This window comes from Tamandua tetradactyla, chromosome 4 (assembly GCF_023851605.1).
Source record: "Tamandua tetradactyla isolate mTamTet1 chromosome 4, mTamTet1.pri, whole genome shotgun sequence".
NCBI classification, from domain to species: Eukaryota; Metazoa; Chordata; class Mammalia; order Pilosa; family Myrmecophagidae; genus Tamandua; species Tamandua tetradactyla.
In genome coordinates, this window is record NC_135330.1 from 16,560,496 (window position 1) to 16,579,087 (window position 18,592).

An 18,592-nucleotide genomic window follows, 5' to 3' on the forward strand; every position below is an offset into this window, starting at 1 on the left:
AGAGTTCCCGCCTGCCATTCCGGGGATCCCAGGTTCAATTCCTGGTGCGTACCCATGCAAAAAAAAAAAAAAAAAAAAAACCCTTGCTAGAAGGACGACCTGTGCAATATAAAAAGAAGTGGTCTCTTGAATAGGTTACAAAAATTAAAACTGTCCCCAACAGTTGTTCTAAGGGTTAACATTGGGCAGCATAATAGAGTAGCTAATTAGGACAGAACTGTCATTAGATTATTTTGGTTCAAATTTTGGCTCCTTATTCACTACATATATGAACTTGAGCAAATTAAGCTCTCTTACATAATTTAAAATATTGGTTTTCATCTGAAAAACGGGAGGAGAAACTACTTCATGCAGGTATGAAGACTAAATGAGATAATACATGTAGAGAACCCAGGACTTAGTATTTTTGTAAAAGTGAGCTATTATTATTATTATCATTTAAGTACCATATGCAGAAGGTACATACATGAAAATAATCTTAATAGGGTATCCTAGGAACACTATTCAGGTATTAATTTTGAATTTATATGGAGAATTTATATTTACATAGCATTCTGAGATAGCTTAACAAATAATGGGAAAAAACTGATGAGTTTTTTACCAAATTAGATGTTATTTGGCACTTATATAGAAATGTCTGGTTTAAACCTTCTGATAGAATTTCCTTTTTGAGAGAAAATAGGGTTCAGAGCCCTGAAACGATGTTAAGAACTTGGAAGTGATTTCTAAGGAGTCATTAAATAGGGTCCATGATTAAAGATTTGCTATAGACGAGAGAAATCACTAACATAAAAGCATCCGTGGGAATAACGTGACCCCAGGCAGTGGCTAAAAAAATCTCATCTCCAAACTTCTGTTTTGTGATACTGTTATGAGTGGTTTCAATTTTTAACTTGCTCTTCCAAAATTGATGTTATAAGTGATTAATTTTAAAATTAGAGCACATTAATATTGACTCCTGGGAATCTCATTAACTCCTTTGAAGTAGCTGGAAACACCACAGAATACTCTAATAGCAATATCAGAAATACCAAGAGTCTACAAATTGAATTTTAAAAACATCACATTGGACAAATATTTTTATCCATATCAATTTGTTTGGGCTACTAATTCCTAAGATTTTCACAATAGCATTAAAACGATATAGTCTGAGGTGAAAGTTGGAAATGGATATTAAAGGGATTTCAGCATAGCGTACCAAATGTTTGCTTCCTTGAATCTGCTTTAGAGTTCATCACAAATTAGCAAAGGTCATTTATTTATGATTTTAAACAAGAAATTCCATTTTAGTCCTTAAAAACTATACAGTTTAAAGTTTCCAAATCCAATAATAAAGATGAACACAGCTGAGGAGTGAAGTGGGCTGAAATGATTAAAAGGTAATGAAAAGCTAACAGCTACTTTGAATTCAATGCTATTTTTCATCCTAGGCTTGAACTCTAAACATGCATTTTAAATCCAGTAAATTTAGCATCTTTTTTTTTTCCCACCCAGAACATTGTGTTTGATGTTTACCACTTAATTCTATTTACTTCTGTTAAAGAAAACTAAATTTTCAGTTTGTAAGGTTAACGTTAATACAAAAGCGCCACCCAGTGACCATGCTATAAATACAAAAATGCTGCTAGAATTTACCATTTTCCTTAAATATTACTGTATTTTTGGTATATTTATAGCTTCTAACTTTTTTCTTTTTTTATAGCTTCTACCTTTTATATAAATTAAATACTAACATACTAACTCAAAAATATATAAAAGCATTATACATTTTTATCCATTTATTCATAACTAATTATATCAGACAGGAAGGATATTCCTATACTTTGGAGTAAAGGGTTTTGCATATTAAAGGTACCTGGATATTTGGCAAGCAATTAAATGTTGGCTGACAGGAGAAAGAGACACAACATTGTCTCCTCCCACATGAAATGCTAGGCATTATTTTAGGCAAATCATAAAGTAATGACACTTTTTTGCTTAATCGAGTTTTGTCTACATCTCACAATACATAGTTTCAAAGATTTTGTCTGATGCCATAATTACAGAATGCACGTCCACAGTTCCACATCAGCCTGCTATCCAACGTCAGTCATAAATAGATTTCATTAAATATTATTCAGTATTCATATAAGTGAAATGGATGACGGAATCAATGAGACTACCACAGAATTTGTAAAATCAATTCATAATGTGATATGGCCAAAATGGAAATAAAACCTCAGAAAGCATTAGTATTCTTCTATCAGTGAGTCCATAGTTGGAGTGTGGTTTCCATGGTGAGTCCATACGAAGTGAATGGAACATATTTTTGCCACCTTTATTTTTTTATTTCACAAAGGAAATATAAGATAATGGGGTGAAATAGAATTAAAGTATATGCAATAAAATCATTTCACTTTGACCCCTAGCTTCCTTCTTCAGAGGTGTGCCAGTTTGAAGCTATTAGGTATCCCAGAAAAGCCCTGTCCTTTAATCCTCATTCAAAATTGCTGGGTGGAATCTTTTTTATTGTTTCCATGGAGATGTGACCCACCCAATTGTGGGTGGTAACTTTTGATTAGATGGTTTCCATGGAGATGTGTCTCTACCCTTTCAAGGAGGGGGTGCTTGCTGGAGTCCTTTAAGAGGGAACCATTTTGGAAAAAGCTTTAGAGTCAACAGAACCAGCTAGAGCCCCCAGAGCCAGAGACCTCTGGAGAAGGAAAATGCCCCTGGGGAAGTCTTATGAAACGAGGAGAAAAAGCTAGTGCTTTTTTTTTTTTATTGCCATGTGCCCTCCCAGCTGAGAGAGAAACTCTGAACATCATCGGCCTTCTTAAACCAAGATATCTTACTGAACGCCTTAGATTGGACATTTTTATAGCCTTGCCTTGATTTGGACATTTCCATGGCCTTAAAACTGTACATTTGAAACTTTAAATAAACTCCCCTTTTTAAAAAGCCATTCCGTTTTAGAATATAGATATTCTGGCAGCTTTCAAACTAGTACAGATTTTAGTACCAGAGAAGTGGGGTGCTGCTGCGGTTTACAAATACTAATCATGTTGAAACAGCTTTTTAAATGGATAAGGGGAAGATTCTGAGCGAGTTGTAAGGAGCTTGAAAGAGAGGGCCTGGAATGTTTTGAAGAGACTGTTGGTAGAAATATGAACTCTAAAGATATCTATGATGAGGTCTTAGAAATGAGGCATGTGTTATTGCAAACTGGAAGGAAGGTGATCCTTGTTTCAAAGTGGCACAGAATCTTGCAAAACTGTGTAGTGCTGTTGAAAGTTAGAATTTAAAGGTGACAACCCAGGATACTTAGCTGAGATTTCCAAATTAAATGTGGAAAGTACATCCTGGTTTCTTCTTGCAGTTATAGTGAAATGTGACAGGAAAGAGGTAAGTTGAGAACTGAACTCTTAGGTGCAAAGAAATCAGAAATTGATGGTCAGGAAAATTCTGGGGTTCCACAAAGTGAGCCCCTTGAGAACAGTGCCCCACAGGAGGATTTAACCAGACATGGAAGGAGTCAGCCATTACAGAAAAAGCTAGGATTGAAATAGTATTTAAGATACTGTTTAATATTTAGAATTCAAGTAACTCTGATATCTGTATTTATAGATTTTTTTCCTTCCTTGCTTTAATTTTAAATTGGTCTATGAAACATAGTGTACAAACAGGTTTTATGATGATTACTTAGATTTTTTTTTAATATGCCTATAGATAAACCAACTTAGATATCCATTTTAGGTGGTTAAGATTTCCATATATTAATTGTAAAAATATTCTATCTTCCTATTTCCCTGAAATCAGGAAAATATTTAGTAACATAGGCCATTACTATAACAACGCAGATATCTGTTAGAGCTTTCTACTTGATATTTTGAGAACACTCAGTTTGACAGCTGATCAAATGGTATCTAAGTTAGTGTTTAATACTTCGAATTTAAGAACTCTGCTATCTGAATATGTAGATTTTTTCCTTGTCACCTTAATTTAAAATTAGTTTATGAAACTTACTGCACAAACATAGGCTTTACAATGATTATATGGATACTTTATTTAAATATGCCTATGGCTAAGCTAGTTAAGATATCCATTGTTGGTGGTTCTAAGTGTATTGTTTGTTTTCTTAAATTAAAAAAATTAGCAACAACAACAAAAAAAGCCAGGATTGGAAATGGAGTTATCCAGGAAGGATCTGTGGAAAGTCCTTTTGTCTGATCCACATGATCCCATTCTATTGCGTAGGAAACCAGCAAGAGTGGTATAGGATCTGTATAAATGGGACCACTGCCAGTCTGGACTAAGAAGCAGAAAGGGGACACATTGGAGGAAAAAATAACTTCAGAGGCCGAACTATGGAAGTTAAGATCTGAAGCCAAGAAACCTGCATGGCCAGGAGAGCAGACCCGCCCATGCATTTGCTCCAAAGGGGAGGGCAGCCCCTCCATCTCCATGCAGTGGAAGAGTTGTGCTGCCTCAGGCCTTGGAGAGGGTGGAGCACATTCCTTGGAGCTGGGAATAGCCTGGCTGCCACCCCATTGTTTTGGAGGGGTTGAGCATGTGCCCCAGAGATGGAAGAGCCTGGTTGCACCCTGATGCTTGGAGAGGGTGGAGCCAGGAAAAAGGTGGTCTCCGCAATGTCCCCCAAGTTTGCATTTGGAGAGAGGAAGGCTGCTGCATAGGCCCTTGGAAAGGGTAGGACTGCTGTTTTCTAAAGCCCCAAAGATAAACAACACTCAGTCTTTGAAATCTAATGGTGTTTGTCCTGCAGGTTTTAGGAACTGAACTGTATGTGTCCAGTGACTCCTGTGTTCCTTCCAATTCCTCCCTATGGAAATGGGAATATGTATCCTATGACTGCTTTTCTCTTGTATATTGGTAGCAAATAACTGAAAACTGAGTTTTACACATCCAGAGCCAGAGGAGAATTTGTCTTAGGACAGACCATGCCTGCAGCTGACTTCGATGAGATTTTGTATTGTTTCTTTTTATTGCATTTGTTTTGTTACATTTGCATTTTGCATTTGGAAAGAACATGTCTTTTGTGGGTCCAAAGGGCAGGCTGTGCTGGTTTGACGCTATTATGTGCCCCAGAAAAGCCATGTCCTTTAATCCTCATTCAAAATTGCTGGGTGGAATCTTTTTTATTGTTTCCATGGAGATGTGACCCACCCAATTGTGGGTGGTAACTTTTGATTAGATGGTTTCCATGGAGATGTATCTCTACCCATTCAAGGCTTGCTGGAGCCCTTTAAAAAGGGAACCATTTTGGAAAAAGCTTTAGCGCCACCAGAACCAACAGAGCCCACACAGCAAGAGGCCTTTGGAGTAAAAGGAAAATGCCCCCAGGAAAGCCTGGTGATATGAGGAGAAAAAGTTAGCAGACACATTGTCTTGTGCCCTCTCAGCTGAAAGAGAAAGTCTGAACATCATCAGCCTTCTTGAACCAAGGAATCTTTCTCTGGATGCTTTAGATTGGACCTTTCATGGCCTTAGAACTGTAAACTTGCAACTTAATAAATTCCCCTTTTTAAAAAGCCATTCTGTTTCAGGTATGTTGCATTCTGGCAGCTTTCAACTAGAACAAGAGGCTGATATTATAACTAATTTCTCTTGTTGGATGCAGGATGTTAACAAAATAGTGGTAGTTGGGCAAGGAGCACTGACTAGGTGCCCTCTTTGAGGCAGATACTATGTTAGGTGCTGGAGAATCAATGTAATTATGAAACAGGCTGTACAGCAGTGGAAACAGACATAAAACAGACCAGTTCAATATCATATGACTTTTTATTTTTTTATGCATGTAAAGAAACTACCTCAGACAAGAACTAAATGCCCAGTTGCCATGACAGGGTCCACATATAGTTGCCATATATGTGGGCCCTGTCATGTGAATGTCTCACAGGCATCTCAAAACAGACACATCCAACACCACATCACCAGTCACTTCCATAAATGAATTTGCCTCTGTTACCTAAGTCAGAGAATGGCACCTCATTTATCTAGGTGCTCAATCCAGAAAACATTCTTTAATTTCACAAATATTTATCAAATATCTACAATGTGTAAGAACTTGTGCTATGCTATGGGCATGTAATAGCAAACAGGGTATTTTCTGTCCTCACTAGGGCTTGTTTTATGGAGTACTGTCCTTGATTCACCCACTTCTGCATTCTTAGTTCAATAAGTCACCAAATTCTGCCACTTCAACTACCTAAATTCCACTGGTGTCTATCTCTATACACACTGCAACATCCTAGTATAGTCTGCCATCTTCTTTGCCCGGGATTACTACAATGATTTCCAAACTGGCATCCATCCCTCTAGTCTTACCACTCCTCAACTCCTTTCCCTAATGGTAACCAGATTCATCATATAAATATATATCGAAACATGTTGAAATCCTTCAAAATTACTATTATCCTGAGGAAGAAGTCCAAGTACCTTAAGATGACTAGCAACAGTCTTCATTATCTGGTCCATGTTTACCTCTCCAGTCCTGTGTCTAGAATCTCTAGTTCCTAGATTGCTGTTTTCTCATGTCAGGGTCTCACATATTGTTACCTCTATCTGCAACCCTTTAATCTGGCCAATACCTGTTTCTTAAACATGGAGCCAATTGGAGCGAATTGTACTTCTTTTTATTACTTGTCTTCTTCCCTTATGAGAAGATAAGTTCTGTCAGATCAGTTATTCGATTAGTTTTATTGCATTTGCTTGTTCACTATTATATCCCAGTACTAGCTCAGGGTCTGGCATAAAGTAAGGTGCTCCACAAATATTTTTTGAATGAATGAATGCCAAGAAAACCAAATGGATGCCTAACTCAGCTTCTATAGGAGAGAAAGTCTTCTTGGAAGACAACTAAAAAATAAGTAAAGATGAATCGAGCAAAGAAAATCAGGACAATCCAGAGTTTACACAAATATAAATGGTTTCAAAATAGCCTCAAGTTGGGGAAGTGGGTATAGTGAGGGTTGAGACTAAAAAGATAAAGAGAGGCAAGTACAGAAGTTCTGACACACTAAGCTATGGAGTTGGACTTTATCTTGAAGGTGAGGCAGCGAAGGAGGGTTTTAGAGATTTAAATAGGTGAGCAAAATGGTCAGATTTACATTTGAGACAAGGTATTCTGGCTGCTACTTACACGATGGATTTGGTGGTGCAGGTGTGTGTGTGTAGGGGTTGTGATGCTGGTGAAGGTGGCAAGGTTGGAGGCAATGAGATAGAACTGGTGGCAGTGGAAATGAAAGGACAAATTTGAATTTAAAGAGTTCATGTGCCCTTCTCAATGGACCTATCTAAAAGATACGCAAGTAAGTTTGAATTTCAAGGAACAGGTCAGGGGTTGCAGTAGTTTTGGGATCCATGAGCAAATAGGTTAAAACAGAGAGTGGATGACACTGCCCAGTAGTAAGATATAGGCAGAAAGACAGGTTGGAACTTCAGGAAATACCGTTAAGAGACCCTTAAGCAGTATGAGGCAGGTAGAAGAAACAAGACAAAAGCAAACAGAGTTGAATTTCAAGGAGAGTCTGATCAATGATATCACGTATTGCAGAGAGGTCTAGAAAGAGAAGCACTGATAAATGGCATAAGCAGGGAAGCTACATTTAATCTTCTGAGATAGACAGATGCAGAAGTAGAAGTGGGTAGGCAAGAAATTAAGGTATAGGTTGCATGGTGGCTTTAGTATTCTCAGTTAACTGGAAACAAGGTCCCTGGAAATGCTTGTGGCCCCTAGGGAGTCTTCATTCAAATGAATAAGTTCCTGATGGTAACGAGGGATTAGAACCCTGTCTTAGTATGTGACCTATTCCTACCATACTAGACCAAGTGAATAAACTTCGTCTTCACTGATCTTTTAAAAGTAAAGCAGAAATAACAATTCATAAGCCCTGTCTCTTTAAAAAAACATTTGTTTTAACCAAAAGCATTAGCACCATAGGAACACCATCAGCACTAAAGATACAGTGCCTGCTGCAGGCTGCCACGGTCTCAGTGAGCATTCTTATCTTGTTACTTAAAGATCCACTTGGTCCTTGCAGGTCTATCACCCAGCCTCTAAAGTACAGTCTAGAAAGGAAACAATTAAAATTAGAAGGGATAGGCATAAAAAATTGCAGATGTATGTGGGTGTGAGTTAAGTGCTTGAAAAATACCTCTCAGACTATCTTGGTCACTATCTAATAAAGACAGAAATTAACGTTGGGATGGGGGTTGAGGAAAGTGGTAAATTCTGAGAAGTCACTGAAAGTTGTAGGGCAGGGAACTGGCCAATGATAAATTCCCCTCATTTTTCTCTTTCCCTGTGGTCTACTCTATTCTGGCTTACGTATATGTCCCTCTGTTTTCGTTTAGACTCCCAACAACAGTTCAGAAATTTGTTGAGAACTTAGCACTTCCAAGTTACTTTATTAGGGACCATGTACAAATAATTGGTCAAAGTAACAGCTAATACTTGTCAAGTGCTCAAAATTCTGACAGGCACTTTATTAAGACTTTTCATTAATTCATTCAATCCTCAGGGCACCCAATAAAGCAGATAGGACTGTTATCACTATTGTTTTAGATGCAGAAACTAGCTGAGTTAGGTTAAACAACTTGTCTATGGCTATAAAGGTGGTAAGTGGTGTAGTCAAGGATTTAAATTGAGCTCTCTCAAACTCCAGAGCTCTGCTTTCATCTACAATGCTATACCCACTTTCCCACCCTTTTCCTTCCTTTGGGACATATGGTCTAATCGGGTGTGTGTGCATATGCATGCGTAAGTAATACCAATTTGATTTAGCAAGGGTCAATGAGAAAGGTCTCTTCCCCCCCCCCCCCCCCCCCCCCCCCCCGCTTCCTCATGGATTCTGATATTTTTCTATTTTCCTGATCTACTTTGAGCTTTACTACATTTTGGCTTTGAGATTCACATCAGTAAATAGATAAAGGAAGGGAAAAGAAAGGTATAGACCTCTATACCAATTGGTGCAGTCTTTCAACACATGTAACAACCCACCAAAATTTGTGTCTATTTTCAACAAAACCTTTCTAGTTTTGTCAACTAAACTGCTCAAGTATTTTCACTTCATTCGGTCCAGACTCCGAATCCAATACAACCCTCATCAGATAATTCTTTATCCTGTAACCACGTGCAAGTCCTATTTTGTCCGCTGGTGCTGTGAATTTCAATAAAACAATGGTTTTTCACACCCTGGCAACTAGGCCTGTCGTGTTTTCTGTAAAAGACCTTCATTTGTGATATGTAGTGCGGTGTTCCCACTCTTGCCTGAAAACTCATGTAAAAAATATTCAAAGTCTAACTCATCTGGGGACAGGCAAGTTTAGGAAACAATTCAGTGGTGGAAATCACCTGGAGTGCCTGGCTTCTAAGGACGGAAAAAAGAAGGGATGCAGAAGCTAGGATTAGCAGATCTGGGTTCTACGACAGTGCGACTTACTGCATTAACTAGGAATAAATCACTTCCCTCTGAGCCCCAGTTTTCTTGCTTGTTAAAAGTGAGATTTCACCAGATGAACTGTTGAGTTCTTTCGTGTTTACGATGCCGTATTTACAAAAGCACAATCAGTGGACTTCTGCTCTGTTCAGTTCTTTCGTGTTTACGATGCCGTGTTTACAAAAGCACAATCAGTGGACTTCTGCTCACATCAGCCTGTGCTATTTGTGAACCACTGTGCGCGACTCTGGACAGGCTGAAAAATCTCCCTGTGACTTCAACCCCTCGTTTACAAAACGGATATAATGACAGTGCCTATCCACAACTTCCGCACCCCTTTTTCAAAGACGCCCCAAAGAAATAATGCCTATAAAGCATTTAACACAGAACTGGGCTCATAATACTTAACAAATATCGGCAATATTTTTATTACACTGGGACTCTATGACTTACCCCTAACCCATTAAGAGCCCCACGTCCTCTTTCCCTGAGCTTTGCCCAAGTCTCCTGAAACCCTCCATTCAATTCTGCTCTTCATCTCGGACCCCAAAGGTCTGGGAGAAAACACCGGAGGAACCCGGCAGTGATCCCGCTTCCTGCTGAATTCAGGTTCCGACTGGAAACCAAGTGCACGACAAACGGTTCCGCCCTAGGCCCTTTGTCCAACTCAAGACCTGTTCGCCCGGAGTCTATTGAGCCCAACAGGCATCCAGCGCAGCCTGGCGGAAGTGAGCGTGCAGGAACGGGGCGGGGCTTCAGCAGGAGGCGGCAGGTTTGAAAAGTGACAACGGTCAGTATTTGTTGGTTTCTGACTTCGCCTGCAGCTGCTTACTGAACTCGCCGTCTTCCTGTCCCTCAGTGGTCGACAGGTGAGCGCGAATCGGCGCCGGAGGACTGAGGAAAGGAGAGTGAGGGCGCCCTCTCCCTCTGGAGACGTGGGCAAGAGCTAGGACTCTTGGCCTTGCCTGTTTTCGTTTTGCGCAGCACTGAGATGGAGGCTGGAGAATCCCGCCTCTGGAAGGTCGGGAACGAGCTAATAGTTGCTTCTTATTTTATTTTAGCTATAGAAACAACTTGAGCTCAGTCCCTGCGAAACTAATGGATGCTGTCTGGTGTAGCGTGGACGGTAATGGGAAAGACTTGACCTGAAGCTGGTCAATTTAAGCTCGTATTTATGTTTTTAATCCATTTGTTTGGAAGGATAATGATAACGGGATTTATTCGGTTGCAGATGCTTATCAACTTCCTACCAGATCTCCGTTGCTCAGACATTGCTTCAACAAATCTAAAACCAAGAATCAAAAAGCAAAAATACACTTAATCCAGAAAATAAAGGAAGTTAAGTGGTGTATGCATGGAACTGTGTATGCCTGACACGATCATTTTCCCTGAATGAGTTCAAGTAACTTTATTAACTCATTGAGGCTGGGAATCATTTGTGTTTTCCTTTTACTTAATCTCTCCCTCTTGGAACTGCGATTTCCAGAACCCAGTTTATTTTAGCAAAACAAAGTGTGTAAAACTTAACAGGTGTTCTTTCATTACCAACTCAGCTCATCATCTTAGTGTTGCAAATGAAGTGATAATGAGCAGTTAATCTCTGCTACTTGTTAGGAAGTCTGAGGATTACTTTAATCATTTATATATTATTTATATACTACTTAATAATTTATATACTTTTTCCCATTAAATAGCTAAAACTGTAGTTGAAAGATCTCTTTCAATCTCTGTCATGCCTGCACTCTCACTTTTCCTCCCTCTCTCACTTGCTTCCTCCTTCCTTCTCCTTCTCTCTATACATGTAAATGAATTAATTGGAACTGAAATTGCACTATGAAATAAAGATAGAAGTTGGATGTAGGAAGAGATTTCAAAAAGAAACATTGGAACTTTGGGAAAGGGGTTGGAGGGAAGTAATTTCAAGCTGAAAGTTAATTAGACTCTTAAATTGTTAAAGGTTTTAGAATCCAAGCAGAAAAAAATGTGTTTGATGTGGTGGGTAGGGTAATTAAAATATTTTTGAACAGATGGTACTTGTTGTATTCAGTGTTTTATAAGGATTAATGTAAGTAGCATTATGTAAGAAATTGAGAAGAGAGAAATGTGGATAAAAATAATACTTGTGAAGATATTTTATCCCTACTTTTTTCCTACTGTGATAATGACTCGTCCAGATATAGTCTATTTCAGAAAAGTTACTTTTTCTGCAGTCTTTCTTTAACCCAGTCGTTTTTCCACAATTTTGAATCTATGAGTTGAGAATATAGAATGCACATTTATGCTGAAAGATACATTCAGTATGTGAGATGGCAGAGTCTAGATTCAAAAAGATCCTGACTTTAGAATAAAAGCTTCAGATTATTAAACTTAATAGAAGAAAATGCAAATCCTTGCTCAAAGTTCAAATAATCAGTTCGAAGAAGATGAAGCCAGAGAAGTTCTGGCTTCATATAAATGGGTCACATTGAAGGAGTTCTGGGGTTTAAACTGATCATATATATATATATATATATATATATATATATATATATATATCAGCAATTGCTATAGTTGTAAACCAGTTGAGAGGAATCCATTGCCTATTGTTTTAATACTCTGCCCTAGCCAGACCTTATCTGGAATTGTGCATTCAGTTTGGGCATTAGTTTTAAGAAGACATTGACAAAAATAGTGTGTTTAGAGGTAGGTGAGTAGGCTGGTAAAGTTTCAGAAACAATGTCATATGATTGTTTATACTTAAAGAAATTTAACTTAGAGAAGAGAGGGCTGAGTGGAGGCAAGATAGTTCTCTTCACATTTTGGAAAGTGGTATCATGTAAACAAGGGGTTTAATATATTCTGTGTAGTTGTGACTAGAAATAGGACCTGTAGGTAAAAGTTACAACGAAGCAGATTTTCTATGCTGTGTGAGGAAGAGTTATCTAAGTATTAGAGCCGTACTAAAATGGAAAAAGTTGCCTTCTGAGTTCAAGCACATCTGAGAAGTCCTTTGTCAATCATCTTTAGAATAGATTCTTACATTTGTTAGAGATTAGGCAGGTTGCTAAAGCTTCTTTTTAACCCTAATATTCTGAGAAAAATTAGCATTCTAAAGAAATAGATTTTCAAAATTGTGGATCATTTCAGTTGTTTGCAAAACTGGATATCTGTGATCATGCTGTTTCCCAGAGGGTAGGGAGAGTGGTAGGTATTAGAACAGGTACACATTAGTATGCGTCTACTGAGTGCCAAGGCAGTGACGCTACTGCGGTTGCTGCTCTCCTTCCTCTTCCTACTGTTCGGGTGGAATATTTTGCTGATGGTATTGCCTCTAAGCCTTGCTTTAAGGATTCTTAGGATCTTCTTAAAACCCTTGCCGCTGAAGTTGAAAAAAAACAAATGGTTTCTCATATGTCTATTCAACCAAAATCCTTCTCATATGAAAGAGAGCAGCATGGGGGAAATTAACAAAAACTGACTGTGTCACTTTAGGAAAAATATTCTTTTAGGACATATGTATGTATATGTATACATACACACACATATACATATATACATATATATATATATATGTATATATGTAATGTGTATTTATCTTGCTTGGATGTTTGATGATAATTAATGCTACTATGAAAAGGTCAAGTTTGGCTTGCTAATTTTGTCCTTTTATTTTTCCAAATAATGAAAACTGTTACATATTTTGCATATATGTTTATTCCTCCTTCAGGCCAACAGAAGACTCCCAAGATGGAAACTTTGTCTTTCCCCAGATATAATGTAGCTGACATTGTGACTCATGTTCGCAACAAGATATTAACAGGAGCTGATGGTAAAAACCTCTCCAAGAATGATCTTTATCCAAATCCAAAGGTAAAGTGTAGTTGCAGTTAAATGTGCAAGCTAAGCTGCTGGGTCTAATGTGGGGCAAGAGAACATGTACCCTACCTACTCTTTGCTGTAGGTCAGACATTTTAGTCCAGAGAAAATCTCTCATACAATCTAATTTAAAAATAACATTAAGTTTATATGTGGTAATACTTCTTTATTTCCATTAGGAATTCAGTTCTTTATTATGGTTATTTTCTTCAAAATTAGTTTTTAAACCAAAGACCTATTGAGGTATATAAGATTTTATTATTATGGCTATTGAAGTGGTGGTCTGAGGATACCCTTATTGGTAGGACTTGAAGGAACATAGTGGTTTTCAACCACTAAAACACAAAGCAATCCTCTTTGGAAACTTACTGATTTATTTTCTTGCATTATGCGGCAGGGGTGAATTGAGTTGTTCTAACAGGCATTGTTCTTTAATATAAATTCACACCTGTTGGCCTTGGTAGGCTTTAATTCTTCAAAATAGAAGAAATAATCTCAGAATAAAAGACAAGCCTTTAAATAGAGTAAATTTAACTTTATGAAAAAATTACCGTATTTTTCCTAATTTTTTCACCTTACTGCTCACCCTATAGAATATGTTTACAGGTCAGCATTTGGGAACCACTGATTTAGAAGATCAAACTAAAAATTCCTGTTTTAACTGTTAAATTTATACCCCTTGGTTTAAAGTGTTCACTTAAATTTTAACGTCTTAGGCATCAAGCAAGTTTTCCCCTGGGCTAGCTTTTTTTTTTGTATGCAATATTTTTGTTGTAAATTCACTTCCTTTAAATAGAAAACAATCTTTACACCGAATACAACATACCCACTCAGTTTTTATGCAAAAATTTTAATGCCTTAAAAAAATGTAAATATATTTAAACAGCTAGAAATAAATACCTAAAATTGTGAAATTGTAACCCATGTCAAAGTCTGAAATATGTTCTACACTAATTGTGGTGCTGTGCTTGGAAATTTATAGCTTTTTGCTGGTGTCTAGGCATTTAATTTCTTTAATTAACTCTGGAGGTTGTTTTCATTCTTTTACATAGGGTTTCTTCCTGGATGACTTTGTTCTCTATCTGTTCTTTGACATTAAGTTCAACTTATTCTAGTCCTCTAGCATAGGTTCTGTTGAACTGATCAGGAGGTTTCTGTTCTTGTTTTTCTGCTTCTTGCCCTCCCTGTATGGAGTGTGGTTTATTTGTTTGTTTGTTTATTTATTTATTTTGTGAAAGGTCTCCTCAGATATTATCAGCTCCGGTCAGATTTTCCCAGACCAGGCAGGCCCAGGTCTCAAGTGGAGAGAGTAGCCAGCATCAATTTTCCCTGAGGGTGAGACCCAGCAGGTTGTCAAACTTTCTTGTGAAGCCTGTAGATTCTGGTTTTCCTATCCTGCCCAGTTTATGGCACTTCTTTTCCCAGGATTTCCCACCAGCTTAAAGTGATGTTGTGCCTTTAATTTCATTGGATTCTCCCTGCCAGAGGCATGGTTGAGACAAAGGTGAGGTAATAGGATATGTAGAGGTATATTTAGATTGCTTCTGTTTTCCAGCCCCCGGGCCTGAATTCCTTGAAGGAGGGGGCCTCCACTTGACCTGGGCCCTGCCCCCCCTTTCTTGGGGGAGATAAGCCCTTTAGGAAATTAACCCCTTTCACCTGACTAGTTACTTTGTCTTTCAGACATGCCTTAGTTCTGCCTTTGCCTAGAGCAGTGCTGGAGCCTGAGAGTGCTCACAGTTCTATCTTATGAACTGTTAAGAAGTAAGAAAAAAAAAAGTAGAAAGCCTGCTCCTCTCATTTACCAATCAAGAGCTTGAGTTGTTACATGGCTCTATGTATTTCCAGTCTCTATGTTCCCCCTTTTCTTGGGGTCCAGCCCTTTTCCAGTGTTTTGTGCTGTCCAGCTCAAAAAGCCTCTTATTTTTGTTATTTTTCTTTTTTTCTGTCAGCCCTGCCTCCTCTCTGCTGGGGCAAACCTCCTAGTTCCATTAGTACTTATTCCAGGTTTATTTGCACTGTTGACCTGGTTTCAGTAGTCAGAATTTGTTAGCTAATTCTACAATTGGAGCTTGGTTGACCTAAGCCTTTGCTACTAGTAATATCTGTTTCCTTCCCCGTCCTGAAACCAGCCTGCTGTCCCTGTGGGGGACGTTGCTGGCCTCCCCGGCTTGAGGAACTTGTAGTTAGTTATGTGTGGGATTGCAGCGTTCCACCTATTCCAGACTGGTGTATGCAGTGTGTCCTATCACTGATGTTCCTCCAGCAGTTACTCTGTACCATTTGGCTATTTCTTAGCTGCTCTGCAAGACGAAGTAAATTCCACACCTCACTACACTGCTATCTTCCCTCGCCTCTCCTTTCACTTGCCCTATAAGCTCTTATTCTGTATATGTGCTTCAACAACTGATCTCGCTGGTCCCTTATTACATAGAGCAAACTGTAAATCCCATGAAGCATTTTAAAATTTGGAAAAATTAAGAAATATTTCAAGAGAGATTTTAGTCTTCCTTTTCTTCTTTTCATTCACTGACTATAGTACTAGTTGATGATCATGATAGTGATATGACTTTCGAGTCGTGCATCAGAATATTGAAAGTTGTTTTCTCTTATAGCCCGAAGTCTTGCACATGATCTACATGAGAGCCTTACAAATAGTGTATGGAATTCGACTGGAGCATTTTTACATGGTGCGTGTAAGATGTGGCAGTTATGTTATTTTGTTGCATTTCTCCTCTTCACAATGTGTACACGGTTTACGTGACAGGGAGTTCCTGGCTTAATTATTTCTAAAATTTAAAAATTATTTTATTAACGTATGTATGTAACAAAATGTTCCATTTTAACTGTTCTTAAGTATACAAGTCAAGGGAATTAATTACATTTATATCTTGTCTTTATTTTTAATGAATTTAAAGGCTGATATAAAATTAACATCAATTTGCACAGGAAGTTTAGGTATAATAATAGTTTCTCTATATTTATTGCTCTAGTTTACTTTTAAGCTATGATAGAAACTATAGTAAAAGCCCAGAGTGATGCTTACAAATTATTCATGCTATACAATTCTTCACAAATTTACAGGTTTGTTGTCAGAGACTATAAAAAAATAGCAGCAAAACCTTCACAGATACATACTCTTCTCAGGAAGGACTCACCAGAGTAGATGATAGGCAGTAACATTGAAAAAAATTGAAATGAGGAACTTTTATCATATTAGGTATTTCCAATAAGAGATCATTATTTGTCATCTTTTTTGTTGTTAAATCATTAAAACATCATCTGAAGATGCACTGAAAAATGTAATGCCTCTGGGAACTTATCAGTATGACTGTATATTATTTTGTATATCAAAGTTATTAGCATTGAAACTAGTTAAGACTTAGCCTCTTTGTCTATAAAATAGGGGTAGTACTGTCTCATGGAGTTGTTATAAATATTAAAAGAGAATATATGTAAAATGCTTGCATGGTACCTGATATTTAGTAAATGCTAACCATAACTCTTACTTTTTTAATCATTAAAAAAATCTGCATTGAGCACCCATTCTGAGCCTAACTTTATTAATACTAATAACAATTCTAGCTTTGTTTTGTGCTAATATCTTTATTATTTTTTTAATTTAATGATAAAGTAAATATATTTTCGTATTAATATATGGTTAAGATTTCTTGAAGTTGAAGATGTATTCTCATTTTGTTTCAATGTGTAACTTAGATTTGTGATTTATTACCTCTAGATGCCAGTGAACTCTGAAGTCATGTATCCACATATAATGGAAGGTTTCTTACCAGTCAGCAATTTATTTATTCATCTGTGAGTAAAGAGTGGTTTATTTTCTTATTCTGTATAAGTATTTACATTACATTGAGCATTCTTAATGACATGATTTTCTTTGTGTAGAAATTTCTCCCATCTTCCTCTCCATTCCATCCATATGCATTTAAAATTATTAACTTCTACCTAAAATACCTAACTGCCTGAACTATCAGCAGTTTCTCAAGATGCTTTCAATTAAAGTTCAAAGACATAGTGAATCTAAAATTATTTGCTATCTTTGTGGAAGGTTTTGAGTTCTTAAAAGAGGCTTAGTGCTATAGGAACATATGTTGTATATTAGAATCTATAAATATATCTTGGTATTGCACAAAATTTACAGGTATTCAGAAAAAGTAGATTTCAGTGCGTTAAGATTATGCATGGCAATAGACTCAGACTTAGTCCTTTTACACTGAGAAATATATTCAGATATCTCTTTGAAAGTAAATGTTTATATCTTGCAACTTAGTATAATTTACAGAACACTTTTCAGTATTCTTTCTCCATTTCATCTTCAAGGGACTCATTTCTGCCCATCTGTCGGGTGAATGACTTTGAGATTGCTGATATTCTATATCCAAGTAAGTTAGAATTTTAAATATTTCTAGTATTTAATATTTCATCTTTTCTTTAATAAATATTTTAAAAATTTAAAGGAAACTTCCATGTAGAAATTCATATTTATATCATTTATTTTAATGATCATATCTATAATTTGCACATAAAGATGCTCAATAAATGTTAAGCAAGGTAGAACTCTAGGCACAAATCATTCCTTGGTTTCAAGTAGAGCAGTTGTTTCTTATATTAAGACATTTTAGAATTATGTTCTAGCATAGAGGTTTTTTTGGCATTTAAATAGGCTTTTGGATAGTTTATCACATTCTTAAGGATGAATTTTTATATATTAGAATTTTTTTCTTTATATATATCTAATAAAAACTGCTTTCCTGATTATATTTTCTTAACTCCTGACATCTAAATAATGTTCTGTAAATTTGAATCTACAAGTTATGTGTCAAGTATGATGTTGCATAGTAGATTCATCATACCAATTTTATCAAATGTAACAATTCCTTTTTATCATCAAGAATATCTTCTAGCACCGTGGTAAGAGTGGCTATGACTTTATATTAGAATATAAAATGCTAGCTTTATTTAAGTGTCCCTTAAATTATTTGATTCTTTGATATTACATATCACATTATTTTATAAGAGATTTGTGTGCTATTTTTTAAATTTGTCTTTTATCTTTCAGAGCTCCTGTTTTTTTTTTCAGTTTTATTGATGTATAATTTACACACAATATTAGCCACTTTTATATTTATAATTGGATGAGTTTTAATAAATGTATACAGTCATGTGACCACTATCGTAATCGTGTACAGAACATTGACCCCCAGAAGTTTCCTTAGATTCCTTAACATTTAGCCTCTTTAGCCACCCACTAGCCCCTGGCAACCATTCATCTGCTTTATATT

At 36.9% G+C, this 18,592-nt stretch overlaps 1 protein-coding gene and 1 long non-coding RNA gene across 5 annotated transcripts in view; one reads left to right on the forward strand and one right to left on the reverse strand.

Annotated features, from left to right (window-relative positions):
• The window catches only part of LOC143678814 (uncharacterized), a 461,187-nt gene that overhangs the window by 247,041 nt on the left and 195,554 nt on the right, over positions 1-18,592 (reverse strand). The window lies entirely within an intron of this gene.
• The window catches only part of NUF2 (NUF2 component of NDC80 kinetochore complex), a 58,335-nt gene continuing 49,889 nt past the window's right edge, over positions 10,147-18,592 (forward strand). For 3 of the 4 annotated variants that reach the window (XR_013174035.1, XR_013174036.1, XM_077156760.1), the window contains exons 1-5: positions 10,147-10,306; positions 13,144-13,286; positions 15,908-15,982; positions 17,032-17,108; positions 17,631-17,692. Coding sequence is in view for 2 of the 4 variants with exons in the window: in XM_077156760.1 (XP_077012875.1) it covers positions 13,164-13,286; positions 15,908-15,982; positions 17,032-17,108; positions 17,631-17,692 (337 nt within the window). In the remaining 2 variants the exon portion in view is untranslated. The other variant, XM_077156761.1, reaches the window with a different exon arrangement.